General features: G+C 36.6%; 1 protein-coding gene across 3 annotated transcripts in view; it reads left to right on the forward strand.

Moving 5' to 3' along the window:
• The window catches only part of JAKMIP2 (janus kinase and microtubule interacting protein 2), a 132,018-nt gene that overhangs the window by 93,915 nt on the left and 20,056 nt on the right, over positions 1 to 18,047 (forward strand). For 2 of the 3 annotated variants that reach the window (XM_016150319.2, XM_016150321.2), the window contains exons 6-17: positions 514 to 660; positions 1,301 to 1,441; positions 3,372 to 3,428; positions 4,356 to 4,475; positions 5,495 to 5,623; positions 6,820 to 6,903; positions 7,587 to 7,649; positions 10,216 to 10,314; positions 11,508 to 11,606; positions 13,298 to 13,351; positions 14,230 to 14,295; positions 16,476 to 16,544. In XM_016150319.2, the coding sequence (XP_016005805.1) occupies positions 514 to 660; positions 1,301 to 1,441; positions 3,372 to 3,428; positions 4,356 to 4,475; positions 5,495 to 5,623; positions 6,820 to 6,903; positions 7,587 to 7,649; positions 10,216 to 10,314; positions 11,508 to 11,606; positions 13,298 to 13,351; positions 14,230 to 14,295; positions 16,476 to 16,544 (1,128 nt within the window). The remainder of the gene's footprint in view (positions 1 to 513; positions 661 to 1,300; positions 1,442 to 3,371; positions 3,429 to 4,355; positions 4,476 to 5,494; positions 5,624 to 6,819; positions 6,904 to 7,586; positions 7,650 to 10,215; positions 10,315 to 11,507; positions 11,607 to 13,297; positions 13,352 to 14,229; positions 14,296 to 16,475; positions 16,545 to 18,047) is intronic. The other variant, XM_016150320.2, reaches the window with a different exon arrangement.

Below are 18,047 nucleotides of genomic sequence, written 5' to 3' on the forward strand. Positions count from 1 at the left end.
AAAATAAACAGACATAGTGTGAGTCAAACTTGGCAAGATCTCTGATGGAAAGAATAGGCTTGGGGGACAACCCAAACCCAGGATTGTGTTGCCCGTAGGATTCATTCATTTCCATACTCTATAGTATTCAATTAATATACCACGATATACTTATTCTTCTATTATTAATGAACATTTATGTTGTTTCTTAACATTTTTTAAGCTGCTAATGGTACTGCTACATGTCTCTGGTGAGAAAACGTGACCCTGTGATTCCAGTGAGCTGCTTTATGTCCTTGAGCCAATGAGGCCCAAGGAGAAGTGTGAGCAGCATGAGATGGGGGGTGAGCAGAGCAAGGTAACTGGCCTGGAGAAGTCAGTGGGGAACAAAGAGCGCAACTAATTGCACTTTCTGAGCATTTCCAAAAGCATAATCTCGGCGGCACCTCCTTTAAGGTAATGATAGATTGATGGAAGATTGTGAAGAGTATGATGAAAAGCCATTAGGGGAAACTGTAACTTGTGTCTTTCCAGTTAAAACGTGTGAGGGAAACCGAAAAACAATGTAAACCTCTTCTGGAAAGGAACAAGTGCCTGGCCAAGAGAAACGATGAGCTGATGCTGTCTTTGCAGCGCATGGAAGAGAAACTAAAAGCCGTCACCAAGGAAAATTCAGAAATGGTGTGTATCACAGACAGCGAAACTATAGCTGCCTTTTTCACCTGACTTATCGTTCCTTCTCAGTTGTTTTTTTCTTTAAAATACAATGCTATTTATAAAAGTTTGGATTTTTCCCTTATGTAAGCAAGGAACCTTTAAGGAAAAAAAGCAAAAGAAGGTTGCTGGCTCTGAATTTTATGGAATTTCTAAATTTGCAGAACAATAGGACTGCTTCCAAGGATCTGTACACTCCCCTAAAGGCAAAGTTCCAACATAGCTCCTCAGCCACAGACACCTCCTTCCAAGAATTTCACTAACGTGCTCTTTACAGAACTGTACAGTTGGTATCCCTCATCTCCTAAGAGTTTGCATAATAGTTGGGAACTAGATGCCATCTTTTGTATTATGTATGGATAAGTACTCTGCTAATGCACTTCTTAACAGACTTTCACTGCAGCTGTAATGATCTTCAGACATTGCTAGTGATGTCACTTACAGCAGATAAAATGTAATGGAGGGTTTTAATTGGGCTCTGTGTGCATTAAAGTTGGACAGTTTTCAAATTTAGCTGGAGCCTCACGAAGTGTCTACAGATATTTGATGTTAACCACTAAAGTTTGGGATTTGTTAAGTCTCCACTTATACTTCTTTTCTAATCTAGAGAGAAAAAATAACATCCCACCCACCCTTGAAGAAATTAAAATCTCTGAATGACCTCGATCAAGCTAATGAAGAACAAGAGACAGAGTTTCTAAAACTTCAGGTCATCGAACAACAGAACATTATTGATGAGCTCACCAGGGTAGGTCTTGATCAACCTACAAACTCTAAGTTGTTCTCAAGGACAGGCAGCCAAGACATCCACATACACGGGAAGCATATAATAAGTTTGAATCAGTCCCAAAGGCCCAAGTTTATGTCTCCAATATGTAAACAGGTTCAAGAGACTATTCCAAAAATACTTTATATTATTAAACTGTTTTTAAAACTTTTGAGTTCTTACCTGGTTATTAGTAATTATAATAAATCAATTGGTTAATTAATTTTGTAGCACAAATAATAGCTACAAAGCACATTAAAAGAAATTCCAAATGCATTGTAATGCGAGTAAGTAGGAAGTATAGGTATGTCTTATTATTGACTTCCAATATCAAGACTCTGAGATTCAGAGGTTAAATATTTTGCTTACAATAACAGGAGCATATGCTTCTTGTTTCCCAACACCTAATTCAGTCTCTAGAATATATAGTTGCAGTTTAATAAATATTTGCTGAATAAACAGCAACATTATAAGTACATGACCAAGCTGAACTCCCAGTCCAGATCTTCGGACCGTTACTTCGGTACCTGGTGAAGTAGGTGGAGCAGGTATTACTCCCACTGGCTTCTGACTGAAGTCTTTGTTCCCAGCAGTTGTGGACCAAGACCTCCCATGCCTATGAGTTTCCTCTTTGCCTTTCTGTCTTTATTCTGTGAATGGCATCTCTGGTCGTTCTTGCTTCAGGGCCAAACCAAGACCTAGACAGTTGAGGAACTAGTGATGAGGGGTTTTAGGCAATAGTCTCCAGAGTAGGGTGAGCAAGATGATTTATTGCTATTGAGGGAAGATAAGATTATAACTTCTGTTTATAATCACTGGTGGTTTACCCTTTTAAAATTTTCTACGTTAGATATATATTATGATGCATATACTGTATTAGGAAGGTAATCTAAGCATAAGTTTTAAGTTGTAGATATCTTGAGGTTGCATGACCAAAATACTTTTACTTAATAAAGATGAGTAATCAAAAAGGCGAACACCACTGTCTTAAACCAGGTTGATTATCAGACGTGGCTTCCTGAAGTGCTGTGGCCCTCACTTCACTTCTGTTCCTTTAACAACTCATAAATCTCCCAGAATTTGTTCGGCTTTAAGGATCCCGAGTTTAAGCTAAAAGTTTCTTATAGAATTTTGACATGTTTAGACACTTCAACCAGATTTTCAGGGAGGTACAAGTGTCCCTTATTTCATTGACCTTTGAATTTGTACGGTAAATACATAACGTACTTTAGCAAACGAATACCAAATTCTGAGGGTATCTTCATTCACAACAAGAATGAATTGAGAAATTATTATTTTTAGATATTCTTGAATTTCCCAGAAATTTCCAACAGCACCCCTCTCCAAGAAAAAAACACTAGGCGATTTCAACCAGGTAGGTAGAGACTCCATTCCCACCTTCAGAGGCTGCAGGTAAGAACAAGGATCCAAGGATAGTCAAAAGATAGATTTCTATGCATTTCAAGTGATTAAATGAAAAGAATAAAGGTTTACTTTATTGTGAATTAATATTTTTTTAGCACTGAAATTTAAAATAATTTTGAGTCTGAGAAAACTGAAGAATTGTGTTTTGGGACAATGTAGGTAACTTATTTTCAAAGCTACTTGATCTTCAAGTATAAAACAGAGGGTTCTGATTAGAAACACATGTATGTACTTCCTGATTGTGAGGATTTCAGACCCACACATATTATCAGGAAAAGTCGTAGAATTTTCTTACTTCAAAAATATTAAAGTATCAAACTCAAAAGATGCTAAAATTTACAAAACATAATCTTATTTTAAATAGAAATGTGTAATGCCTCAGGGGTATAAGCAACTCTCTGTAAAACAAAAGAACAAACAAACAAACAAACCTACAAGGAAAAATGTATCAATTCAAGATCTGAAAAGTGCTTCTTCTGTTTTCCAGGACCGAGAAAAGCTCATCCGCAGGAGAAAGCACAGAAGAAGTTCCAAGCCAATTAAGGTAATGAGGAAACTAGATTATCAGACATTTGCCACAAACAGCCAGAGAAGTGAGGCTTGCCAAGGAATCTTCCTGCAAAGATGTGATAACTCAGATATTCCTGACCTGCAGCAAATCATGGACTTTATTTACTAGAGGAAACTCCACAGTTCTCAGAAGTCCAAAGACGATTGTGTTGTGCTTTTCAACCTGAAAAGATTTGCTTTAATACGACTTTCTATGAGTGAAGAAGCCACCAGGTTTGATGGAGAAAGGGTTGTCGGACAAGTTGGAGAGTCACATTTCAAGAACATGCAAGTGACACACATGATTTGATGTGTCCCACTGAATAATGCTAGCATCTGCTGCCCAACCTATAATTGTTTGTTGTATTTTCATTATTCACTTGGACAGTATTATTGATAATTATATTCCCAATTCACCAATATCTATACAACCTTTATAATCCACAAAGTTTTATTATTTAATTTGGCTATTTGATTTTTGTCTGTATCAAGTACATTATTTGATTTGGATGTAAAATTATATGATAAGACTTAAGATTTGATAATTCTTTTTACATAGATGCCTAGACTTTCAGAGTCCTTTCATTATATTTTAGATACTAGAACTAGTAAATCACATAAACTCATCATGATAGAAAATGTAACACAAGAAACTCCAGTGCTTCTACGAAGAGGGTCAATATTAATGAATCGTCCAGAAAAAAAAAACAAACCAGAAATGAAATAATATAGGACAAAAATGTATTGGAATTATTATGTTTATATTCATATTTTTATATCCATTTTTTATTTCATCAAAGAAGCATTAAAGGGTCGGTGACTTTTATATTCATTTGCATGTATGCCAGTCGACAGTGCTTTAATAATATCCACTTACCCCACTTTTACTTGTGTCAGTTAATATGTACTTTCTCTCCATTAGAGGCCTGTTTTGGACCCATTTATTGGCTATGATGAGGACTCCATGGATTCAGAGACGTCATCCATGGCCTCGTTTAGAACAGACCGAACACCGGCTACTCCTGATGATGACTTGGATGAAGTAAGCTTTTCCACTTCTTTAGTCTTTTCTGATAGTGTCACAAAGTCTTTCCTGTAAGAGGAAGATAAAGCATTTCCCTTTTATCTCCTTTATGACTAGCACAAAGTGATCTCTTAATAGTGACCAATTTGGACCACACTTGACTTTGTTACCTCTTAGAATATAGTTCACTCATCGCTTCTCAGCCTTTTGACTAAGATCAAGTGAAAATAGTTCACCCACATCACGTAGCCCTTTTAGAAACTTCTCTAAAGTTCAGCTCTGTAACTTGAAGACTTCTTTCAAAAATCTAAAAGCTCGTTCTTCTAAGCTTGTTCCTTGGTTCACGCCTTCCCTAGATGAAGAATCAGTTAGAAGAACAAGCTTTTAGTTGTAGTTTTAGACAGTATTAAGCAAAACATGCCCAAAAGACCTCCTTCATTCATCAGAATCATCGAGGGAGTTCAATTGCAATGAAAATTCCTGGACTCTACCGCACAACTCTTGACTCAGGATCTTGAGGGTGGAACTCCAAAATCTGCATTTTTCACAAAATTCCTTGGTGATTGTATTACGCTCTGAAGTTTGAGACCTTATGCTGTAAAACTATGGTTTTTATAATTATTTGGGGAAGAAGTTGTTGGATATGAATGTATTGAAAACAAGTGAGACTATAACTCTGAATATCATTTCTTCACATTTGGATCTGTCATCATCAGGGTGTAAGTTTTTCTTATTTGGAACCAAAATTGACTATAACCCAATCCCAAATGGATAATAATAAGAAATATGTAAATAAACGAATGCTTCTTTTCTAAAAACAAATATGTAAATATTTCCATGATGTTTATCTTGAAAGATTTACAGAACTTGTGTTCATCCACATACTTTAGAATCAAGAATAAAATAGCACAGAATCCAAAATCAAATAAATTTTTAATTTCTCTTTAAAAAGTGGACAAATATTAGAATTTCACACTGAACACCGGACCCAAACATAACATAATTATTTTTTGGCCTTTACCTTTGTTCACCTCAAGAGTTTGGCAGCTGAAGAATCTGAGCTGCGATTTCGACAATTAACAAAAGAATATCAGGCCCTCCAAAGAGCATATGCCCTCCTGCAGGAGCAGACTGGAGGCATCATCGATGCTGAAAGAGAGGCCAAGGTCAGTGTGTGTCTTCCTGGAGTGCTCAGAACGGGCTTTTTTTGTGCAGCAGTCACAGCATAGAAGTACCAGGGACATAAATATATCAGTAGGGTAGCTTTCCATGTACCTTTCTCTTGACTGTGGCTTTTGAACTTTTGTATCTTTTATGTCAACAAACCTTGGATCTAGAGACATTAGATCTGGCTTAGATCAATGCTTTTGTTCCTTTTAGATAGTTGAATATCTTGCTATTTGAAAACAAACATTTTCAAAGCTAGACAATATTGAATTTTATAACCCTTTTTTTTTTCAGTTTCTTGCTTGAAAAAAACTTATCTTTCAAAATCAATGATTAGCCTTTTTCTTTTCTTAGTTAACAAATGCATAACACTACATTGACAGCATACCAAGAATTTTCACTGACAGTATCTTATTTAACCCTGTAATAGCTTCCTAAAGCAGATATTTTATAGTAGAGGAATTTGAGGCTCAGAGGGTAATTGAATTGCCAAAGATCACGCAGGATAATTAATGGAAGACTGAGATTCAAACTCAAGTCTTAGTGAGTCAAATGTTTTCTCTGTTATGTTACAACTGCCTCTCATAAGCCTATTTCGAAACTAACTCTCTCTCTCTCTCTCTCTCTCTCTCTCTCTCTCTCTCTGTTTATTGAGTGCTTACTGTGCTCCAGACATTGTGCTGAACACTTTACATACATTTATCTCATGTAAATCTAAAACAACCCTATGATGTAGATGTTACCTTCTTTTTACAGGAGAGGAAATAATATCTTAGTGGGAGTTAAACATAGCTTAGTTACCTGAAAACTTGGATTAAAGCTGGAATATGAACCTAATCGTTCTGAGTTTAGTCGTAACCACCATGCCATAACTGCCCCTTAGATTAATATATAAGGGGCAAGAAGGAGTGTGCTCACCTAGTGATTTTATCCTGCTTCCTGTCTAGATGGTCTATAGTATGCTGAAGATTGTCCTAAGAACTAATATTAGTTGTTTAATGGGAAAGGATAAATATTATAGCTATGAATTTTTAAGTAGTAGCATATATACATACATGCATATACATATATTTGAGTGAAGATGTTTTAAAAAGCACTGTGATTTGGAATAGATGGGCAAGCAATCATTAGGAAGGGATGTCTGTGTGTACCTTCCCATTTTCTTTACTGAGCTCTGGAATTTTGATTTCACTAGGCTCAAGAACAACTCCAAGCAGAAGTGCTCAGGTACAAAGCCAAAATTGAAGATCTGGAAGCAACTCTGGCTCAGAAAGGACAGGTAGGCATTTGGTTGCTGGTACTTCTGCAGATGCAGGCAATTGGATCTGACCTTCCTCTAGATCACCCTGTGCATGGGCCGCATCCAGGACACGGCTTGGCTCTCCACAGTGACCTTTCTCAAACAGTGTCAGAATGTTCAACTCTATGTTTCTGTCCCTGGTGTTTTTCTGGCCAGAACGTGCACCAGCTACAACAGCGAATGAGACTGGGCAAGAAAGAGAGTGCCAGAGGAAGAGGAGCCCCGTACAAGTAGCTTAGAGTGGTTTTAAGCTGCTAAGACAAAGGCCCACCCCTCCAGCTGCATTCTTTGCCTCTATGCTACATTTATGGTTCTGCATTTTAATGTTTTCCATCCATATGTATCTAGCCTGTGTGCATTCTGACCCTTGTCACTTTTTGCCTGTGTGGTCACTTCTGAGTCCCCAGAAGGCTGGTCCTGGATTATTCAGACTGAAAAAGGTAGAGATAGTGAGTGACAATAAAAAGGGGGTTAAATTTTCCTGGCAACTTCGGCCCCAATGTCTTCGAATAAGGAACTGGCAGGGGTGGGTGTCATTGACCAGGTGTTGGCAGGCAAACAAACTAGGTGGAAAGAAGACAGTTCTGGCAAAGTGGTTAGACGACACATGCTCTTTCATGCCGCTCTGAAATGCTGACTGCGCGATATTCTTTGTCAAACAGGATTCACACTGGGTAGAAGATAAACAACTTTTCATTAAGAGAAACCAGGAGCTTTTAGAAAAGGTATGTTGGGCAACACCCTAGTGGGGCAGAGGAGAAATCGATGAGAGATCCAGGAGCAGCAGGGGGTCCTCTCAGGAGTGGCACAGGGGCTAGGGGAAGGGGAGGCTTTTCGGCGTTGCACTCTCCTCTGCTGCGTGCTCAACTGCATCCCTGTCACCGCCATCACCATCAGTGAAGTGGCACGTGTGCATGGCTCTGCGCTGGGCATTGTGCCGACTTTTAAAAGGATGTGATCCCCGAAACCTATTGATTCGTTAACCAAATATATATACTGTATATGCACTGTACATATATATATGTGTGTGTGTATATATATACACACACACACACACCCCTGTGCACACATCTTATGTGGTCATCCATCTATAAAAAACACTGTGAACAGGACTTGTTATTTTGTGCAGGGAAGTGACAGAATTTGACTCCAGGATCATGCTGCAACCTAGCATAGACCGTGTTCTCATTTTTAATCTTTTTTCTAAGCTTCGCTGTTTATATACATGTATTTTTTTTTTAATAAAAGAAAGCACGAAACCACGTGTCCAGCATTTTGTTCAACAAATCAAGATGCAAAAGCGTGGTTTAGTCCCAATAGATATAATTAATTTTGCTTATCCAAACATAGGTTTTTGAATTAGGGCAATGAAATATAGCAGAGATTATTTTAAGTTCAGAAGCTACTTTTCCTATAGTATTTGCCGTCCACAAATCTAGTGAAAAAATTACAAACGATCTTATATTATTGACAAAAATGAATTTGAAAGCCCATATGAAGAAAGAAAATAATTCTATAGGTCGATCTCAAAGTATGTAGAAATTATTTTAGGATTATTTCTACCAGTGTTCACTAGCCTTGACAAGAAATATAAATGAACCACAACACTCTTATAAGCATGAGAAGAGAAAAAAGATACTTGACCTCCCTCCTCTCTTATCTGGCTAAGTTAGAACACCCTATCTCACTTTCTGCGTGATGAAAGACAGACCTGATACATAGAAAGTGGGCGAGTGAGTGTTCTGGACCGAGAACTGGTACCCAGAAAGGTGAAAACTTCCTAGAAAGAAACTTCGTCAGACATTGGCCCTGGTCTATAAATTACAACCATTCTGTAAACCACCAATCTGATTGCCAGAACTAACCACCAGAACCAGGAATCTCACCAGATATCCCATCTTTGATCCCAATCCAAGATGCTAGGAAATAGAATCTCTTTTGTAATCTCAGTCAACTTCTAAAAATCTAGTGTAAAAAACTTGAGTTGACTACATTAATTAGTGTTACATAATATCTCACTATTTCCCCACCTTTATTTTCCTATCGCTTTTCTATCTTATGAGGCTACAAGAAAAAGATTTTAGTAGTATCAGCGATGTCCAGTAGTAAGTGTAATTACATTTATCAACTAAAAAAATAAATTTCATTATGTCTTGTGTCTGATTCTCTTTGGTCTTCATTTCTTTGGGCTAGAAGTGGAATTTTGAGCTCAGCTTTTGAAGGAAAACTGAATGACAAAGCAAAACACCCTGCTTCAAGTGTGTGTACTTGGGAAAGTAAAATTCATCCTATGCTAAAAAGACCCCATTTTTTCAAATTCTAAAATCAAGATTTTAAATAGTTACTGTGCAATAAGGCCCACTAACACAGCTGATATCAAAGGCAGCCCCAAACCTTTTGCAGATCATGAAAATTTGTTGATTCCTTGTAGGCATGGACCCTGTATATAGGGCAAAGCATGTCTGTACACAGCGAACTTAATTTCATACTTCATCAGTTTGTACTAGAGGTACTATAGTTGAGCCCTATAGGTAAACAGAAGGAAGAGGTGTCACCTCTGAATGAGTAGGCAAGGAAGCCTATTATGGTAGGAGATGGCAGAGCTTAGTGTTGAAGGAAGTATAGAATTTCCTCGCATGGAAAAGGAAATTGGAGGGCTCTTTTCAGGCAGAAAGGTGAATAAAGACAGCTCTTGAAGTCACCAGTCCATAGGCTAGGTCTGGGTTTCTAGACTCTGGTGTGTGTGTGATCACATGAGTGTGTAGAGAGACAACAGTGATAACCTTTAAAACTAGAAAGCTACTTGGTGACCAGATTTATTAAGGTTTTTTAATTCCATATGGAAGAGTTGGGCTTTACTCTGTGGGTAACTGGTATTTCAGCCAAGTTTGTACATGATCAGAGCTGTTTTAAAAAAATTATTCCTCTGACAACTTGTAACTCCAAAAATAAGAGGTGTCAGACTCCGTTATTTACACCATTGAATCTAGTTCTAGGGCACAGTCCCTGACCCCACAGCAAGGCCAAAGTGACTACGCTAAGATATGCCATTTATAGGGTCTCTCAACTTTATCTCAACAAACGGAGATGCCTTCCGAATTTTCCTCTATGAGCCAAAAAACTCAACCGAAAGATACCTAGAAGGAGAGCCAAAGATTTGTCTTTTCCACATCTACTTGGGATTTTTCATGGTCAAGATGATGTATTCACAGAGTAAATGAACACTATCTGTGCTTGCCTTGCAAAGTTGTACTTGCAATATTCACCTAATTTGAGGATTTACTTTATTAGATAGAAAAACAGGAGGCAGAAAATCACCGGTTACAACAGGAACTGCAGGATGCCAGAGACCAGAATGAGCTGCTGGAGTTTCGAAACCTAGAGCTAGAAGTAAGGAAACAGTAATAATGATGATGATGATGATCATAACAATTAATGTACATTGGGCGCATCCTATGTGTGAGAAGCTGAATTAAGCATTTCTGGTGCATATTCTCATTGGATCTCACAACTATAATCAAGATTTTATACATAGTACAACTGAGGTTAAATAACTTGGCTAAGTCCTATGTCTTATTACTGGTAGAACATTGATGCAATTCAGAATGTCTGCTCAGATACTTTACTTTTCAACACTATTATTGCCATGATGAAGAAGACTAATGAATACTTTTTAAATAATTTAAGTAAGAGATTTCAAACTTTATCAAAATTTTATTGCTTTTAAATAATCATTTCCGTCCATCTTTGAATTCTGACTTATAAAAATGTCACCTCGAAGATTATATTTTAAAATGTGCTATATACAAAAATATTTTATCATTAGACACTTGAATTTGGAAGTCAGCATTTTAGTCTATAGTGCATTTATGCCAAAAACTAAGTAAGGTAGCTTGTTTAGGAAATACTTTGGTTAATCTGACCAAATTTCAGAATTAATTTGTTTTGTTGTTGTTGTTGTTGTCGTTGTTGCTAATTTTAAGTAAAACATACAAATCAAATCAGATTCTGTAGTGTCATGCAGAATCTGGCTTAAGTTGGTTGTACATTGAAATGTAAAAGTTGAGGAAAATTCCCATTTGATATCTCTGTTATTTTGTCAGCAATTTCTTCTTGAGGTTTTTCACATTAAGTCTGGATAGAGTTGGCAGTTGATTTGCTTCAGCGAAGAAGAGTTAGCTTTGGTAGCCCACATATCTTATTCATAAAGCTTGAGTGGACTGCGTATGCAAAAGGTGCTACCTGCTACAAAACTTCATGGTCAAAAGATCATTTTTTGTGAAACCCAAAAGCTCTTAATATTCATAGAGTTTACATTCAAACTCCACTTCCCACATTTCCCTGATCAAAAAATTTGCAAGATTCGATGACACCAATCTATAAATTCTCTCCCATACCTCTTAGTTGACTAATCAGTTCTTTCCATTAAATGTAAGCATGAACATCTTGAGTTCATTTTTTTTTTTCAAATGTCATATTTATAAACTGCTGAAGTAGCATAAAGAGAGAACACAGACAACTGGTTTAGTGTTTAATCAGTTGTTTTTGTTTTAATTCCCATATATTTTTCACTATATTTCAAGGAAAGAGAGAGACGATCCCCTCCATTTAATCTACAAATTCACCCATTCTCAGATGGTGTGAGTGCTCTACAGATCTACTGTATGAAAGAAGGTGTCAAGGTAGGCAGATATTTAATTTTTTTTATTTTTAGAAAATAGAAAAACTGGAAATTGGAAAGGTGAGGTTGCTCGTGATCATTTTGTCTTTTAGTCTCTGGATATCATTTTGATAAAAACTACGCAGGAATTGAAAATAGTCACATCTATTGGAAAATCAATAGAACATAAACAAAATAAACATGTGACAGATGTGTGAATGGTAACAGCAAAGAACACGGGAAGCCACGATTATGTAGAACGGAGTGACATAAAGAATGATATAGAATCAAAATATATATCATGACCATTACCTTTAATGATCTAGAAGAAATATTAAATAAATTCAGTATTACAAGAAACATATTTCAAGTACACCAGATAAAAAGTGTTTGTTGAATCTCTTTGTTTTGCTGTTCTAAGTCCTATGGAATTCATAACCTTGGAATTCAGCATTTATAAGAGACCTTGATATCTAGATATATTTAATTTAGGGAAGATTTCTCTTTTGGCAGAAATTATAGTTTATAACATGTTGCTCACTTAGACAAAATACAATTTTATCTGTAGTGATATTGGAATACATTTTAAATAATAAGGTCGAATGGAGGTGGCGCCATCTCCTGGAAAACACATTGTCCTTTGATGTAATGAAACCATATGGTGAATATCTATTCCAGAGGTAAAGCTGGGAAGCCTCCTGCTCTTCCTGGTCTCTCCTTTACCTTCTGCATGGCCCTTCCTGCTCCCACTCTGAGCTGCCAAATATACCTGCTTTAGTTGCCTTCACCCTACCTATGAGATTGAGCTTAAGACTGTCCCCTTCCTGGTGGTAGGGGAATATATATTACATTTGAACATTAGAGGAGAAAGTGGTACTAGTGAAGTAAAAAGTGATGAGGGAAAAATTAAGTCGTAAAATTGTGCTTCCTTGTCTTTTATCTCAAACCACTTCCATGGTGTTTAAACTCTTGGCCTTTTTGGGCTGCATGAAAAGTTGTCAACCAAAGCCATTTTTTTATTCTAATTTAATGAAAAGCAGTGTATTTCCTCTTTTCCTTAGCTGTTTTTTTTTAAGATAAATTATAAACAACCTAATTTAATGGATGTAATTTTTATCCAAGGGAACTCTTTCAGAAGGAGTTCAGCTGCTTTAAACTGATTCAAGGAATATAGTAAAAATCAGCTATTTTCCATAGGATGAAATTCGTACTGAACACCTGAAAAATGGAACTGCACTAGAGTTTTCTAGGTGGCATTCAAAATCTCGACCTGGTCAGAATTCCATTAATTAGAATGAAATTGGTTGATTATTGATACATAGTACCTATTACTTTTCTTTATACCTGAAATCTATCATATTGAAAAAAAAAATTGATAACTAGAAGAAAAAAAAATGAGCTAATTTGAATCCTTCCTACATCCTAGACTCTTGTACACAATCTCTTTATCCTCAAGATCAGCCTATGAAGAAAGTACTTACTATCTCCATTTTGCAACTGGTGAAATTAAGAAAGAATTGTTTAGTAGTTTTCTCAAGTTTATGCAGCTTATAAGAAGCACAGTGGAAACTTAAAACCAGGTGTGCTTGATTGAAAACAACTCAAGGAATTACTCAAGGCCCTAAAATGTCTTCTCTAACTTAGGGTTCAGGCACTGAATGAATGGTAGGTCACCTTTGTGTCTGACTTGAATGTATCTCCTTGATTTTGCAGGATGTGAACATCCCAGATCTCATAAAGCAGCTTGATATCTTGGGTGATAATGGAGTAAGTATCAAATTAGTGCAGTAAAAGTATAAATTTGACTAAAGAGAGGCAAGAGATATTTGCCAGTGTATCATGTATAAAATAATATCAGGCGGGAGGCCATGTTCGCTGAAGGATGTAGCTCTCTGGAGAGAATCAACAGTTTACCAGACAACCTGACTAATGGGTTATAAGGATCTCTGGAAGGTGGCAAGAATGGGAACTAGTAGTGCTTTTCTTGAGCAGGTTTGGGATTTGAATGCGAAGCACATCTGCAGTGATTGAAGCTAATTACCTTCTGACTGCTGCTTGGAGGCATTCAGCGTGAAATTAATCAGTCATGCAGTTGCAAATGCTGCTAAATAGTAGGGTTGATGGTAGCCCCATGAAGATGGACCAGGAAATTATAATCCCTTTTCTTTCTAAAAACACCTTCCAGGCAGAGTCAAGGCATAGTAATTCAGTGGGAAGACTATTCATTGAGCTATTAGTTGAGTGATGCATGTAGGTCGAAGGAGTCACACTATTTTTTTTGTCTTAAAGGATTATCAAAGGAGAGAAGGAAATCAATTAAATCACATCAAACTGCTATGAAGAGATTATGCTTTTTTTCATTTTGGTTTCTGCTTTTCTCATAACATCACTATTGATGAAATATAATATGCTTATAGTGAAACAAAATCAAGTTAGTATCAGGGAGATATAAATAAAAAAGTAACTATACTTTTTACAAGTTTTGAATGAACTCTTGGATAAGAATTATTACTAAATAAAAACATTAAGATTTCGTACATATTTATGCAGTAGTGTCTGTGGTAGGTACTTAGGCAACATTTTCTGATAGTGTAAATATCATAAGTATCTTAAGGTTATTTTCTTTCTTTCTTTCTTTTTCACAGAATTTGAGAAATGAAGAACAAGTGGCCATAATCCAGGCCAGCACTGTGTTGTCCCTGGCCGAGAAGGTAATAAGTTGTACTAACATTCAAGTCATCTCTGTGTCTGGCCAAAGAGCAGGGTAGGGTTAAAGGACATCGTCTTTGCACATGACTTTGCATGGTTGAATACCTAATAAAATTTTATTTTTCAGGGCGATACAACTCAGATAAAATGAGAATACATAGGAAAAGAAATCTACACACTGAGTTGGGGTGGGTGGGTAATTCTTGCTTTGAAGTCTTTTAAAAATGTAATTCTTAAGAAATGGACAACCTTCTAAATTACATTATCCAAGCAATCCCTACCAAGCTGGAAAACCAAATAAAGAAGGATTTTGTTATTAGAACAAAATTCAGCCGGGTAAATTGGAAGATATAATTTGTCTTTAGTAAGTGATTCATGAACTGGGCAGCATCCCATCTAGCAACTGGAAGGGTGTTCTTAGGGGTAGTACAAAGGAAGGTTTTTATAGGGAGAAGGGTGAGGCAAAGGAGCCATTAGCAAAAGAAAAATTGTTTTTAGGCTGGGACATTTTTGGGGTATGGAGAGGGACCAGAAAAGGTTTCATGATATAGATCACCTCTTCTTCCTATGAGGGATGGAGAAGAGCCCAAGTAACAGATGATCTCAGCGGTGTTGACCAGAAAATCCCCTCTCTGGTTGATTAAGATTACATTTCTGGTGAAGATCTAAACTCCAGTTTGGTCAGATACTAAGTTTAGGTTTGGTATCATAGGCCTTAGCAAACGTGATGCCATTTTGGTATTCTTTTTAACAACTGAGAGCTGGTAAACTGGAGCATGGCTCTTTTTATAGGCTTTTCCTTGAGTGTGTACATACAGATTGTTACCAACTGATTCTGTGACTTGGTGGCGGCTCACTGCAGTCCTCATTCAGAAAGCCCAACCTGGGGACTGTCAGAACCACAGTGTGCTTTGGCCCTCTTGTGTCTAAACCTGGTAAATTTCAGGAAGAGTGAGGAGGAAAGAACCAAGTGGAGAAGCTTGATAACTGGCTTGTATTTGGAGTGCCTTGAGAATCAGTACACAGTTGAGAGTCATGTATGTATGGTTGGATAAATGAGAACTGTATAAGTTTCTTGAGATGCTTTCTTAATTGCTAAATACATAAAAAGCTTGTTATAAATTAAATGAAACTGTGAACAATCAGCTTAATTCAGTCTGAAATGAGGGAATTTTACAGGTCAGAGGAGCCATTTAAGTTACTGAAACAAGACAGTGACTTCAGAAAACAAAAACCAAACAAAAAACAATGGCAGAGGGAGAGGAAAGGACTGCTATAAAATAAAAATGTATTTAACTACTGAAATGATCCCTTTTATCATCCCGATTCAAGGTTACACAGCCAGGAAAAGCTAGAATTGGGATTAGATCCAAAGCAGTCTACCTCTAGAACCCACACACTTTATTATACTCAATTGCCTTCTGAAGAGATAAGCTGATGTTTAACTTGGTAGAGACTCAATATAAGTATTTGTTCTATTAAGTCATATATTTGTGGTGGGCTCAACCCATAATATTCAGAGTCTAAATTTATTCAAGGTATTGATCAATGCTAACATTAATGCCATGCAACAGAATGATATATTTTAAGTGTTAGAGAAAATTCTAAGTCTTTTAATGTGATTTAAAATGTCTCTACTCACCAAAAATGATTCTTCAACACTGAGCTATGATCTGTTTTATATACTAAAAAAAAAAAAAAAAAAAAAATGCCTTTTTTTTTTCAGTCTAACCTGGCTTTTCTTTCTTTCATCATGCTCCTGCCAACCATGGAGAATTGGACATCCTTTCTGGTTGGAACTTGTGCCTCATTTTTGCCTAATCATCTCTGACTCATTTTTCAGATTCCAATGCTGTTGTCACTTCCAAGAAAGCCTTCTGTGGTATCTTCCAATGAGGGCAAAAACATGTTGGTGGGCAAAAATGGGACTGTTGCCATCACAACCCTAGTACCTAGCACATTGCTTAACACGTCAGGCATCAATGAATGCCTTTGTTGGAGGAATGAATGAATAAATAGAAAACTAGTCTTGTCTCTGAACTAAGAGATACAATGCACCAAGTTTTTACTTCAGTTCTTAGTCTGCTTCCGGAGTTATAAGGGGAAGAGACTAAGCACCTCAGTAGGCAGCACAACATACACCATGTCAAGAAATCATGTCCAACACTTTTGTCTCGCTTAGTGGATCCAGCAAATTGAAGGAGCAGAGGCGGCCCTACACCGGAAAATGATGGAATTGGAAAGTGACATGGTGAGTACAAAGATGAGCTATCATAAAAATGAAGACAAATTGACAAGACAAATGGAAAATGACTATTTTTGGCCAGTGTTATCTGGCACCGATGAAAGCTTGTAGCCTTCCCATTATTTTCTGTACAGACTGGGGAACAAAATTCCCTGAAATATCCAACAATTTCAAGTTAAAATCTCCCAAAAAATCGTGTTGTATTTTTGTGATATTTCCAAAACTAATGCTAAAGAAAATTCAGTTCGGTGTTTTTTTTTCTTTGGCCAAAAAACTTTCCACCATATATAATTATAGCAAAATTACAGATAGAGTAGGTGTAACTCTGATTTTAAAAATCCCCAAACACCTTACACATGTTAGGATAGCTACTATTAAAAAAAAAAAACCTAACCAAACAAACAAAAAACAGAAAATAACAAATAATGGTGAGGCTATGAAGAAATTGGAACCTTTGTGCACTGTTGATAGGGAATGTAAAATGGTGTGCAGCCACTATGGAAAATAGGATGGCGGTTGCACAAAAAATTCCAAATAGAATTATCATATGGTCCAGCATAATAACCTCTGGGTACATACCCAAAATAATCAAAAACAAGATCTCGAAGAGATATTTGTACATCCATGTTCATAGCAGCATTATTCACAATAGCTTAAATAAGGAAGCAACCCAAGTATCTGTCAGTGGATGAATGGATAAGCAAAATGTGGTCTATACATACAATGGAATATTAGTCACCCTATAAAAAGGAAAGAAATTCTGACACATGTTACGACATGGATGAACCTTAAGTGAAATAAGCCAGTCACAAAAAGACAAATACTTTATGATTCCACTTATCTATGGTATCTCACCGACTCAAACTCATAGAAACAGAGAGTAGAATGGTAGTTGTCAGGGGCTAAGAGGGAGAGGAAATGGGGGTTGTTGGATGGGTATAGAGTTTCGGTTTTGCAAGATGAAAAGAGTTCTGGAGATTGGCCGTACAACACTGTGGATGTATCTAACACTACTGAACTGTACACTTTAAAATGGTTAAGATGGTAAATTTTATGTTTAAGATGGTAAATTTTATGTTTCTGGATTTTGCCACAATTTATCTTTTTTAAATTCCCAAGCATGAGAATTGGTCATTATTAACTTACAGCAATATGTAATAGAATTTTATAACTGCTGTCATCAATGTCATTATTATCAATAAACAGGTAGTGATTCCTATCAAGTTAGGTAATCCTGTAATAAGAACAATTTGCATTTATATAGCATGTGACAACTCTACACATCATTTGCTTATATTTTACCAAGAGGTTAGACCCCTAAGTCAAAGCATGTAACAAGAATTGTTTATGTTCAAAACATCCTTGGAAACTCTTTAAATACACAAATATTAATTATGTAGTCAACCTGTAACTAGCACTATTCTAGGCATTGGAGCTCAGAGGGAATACTCAGGAAAGTGATCAGCAAAATTGCTCCATGTAGGCAGTATGCACTCAAGGCAAATACGT

Source organism: Rousettus aegyptiacus, unplaced genomic scaffold (assembly GCF_014176215.1).
Source record: "Rousettus aegyptiacus isolate mRouAeg1 unplaced genomic scaffold, mRouAeg1.p scaffold_m13_p_7, whole genome shotgun sequence".
Taxonomy (NCBI): domain Eukaryota; kingdom Metazoa; phylum Chordata; class Mammalia; order Chiroptera; family Pteropodidae; genus Rousettus; species Rousettus aegyptiacus.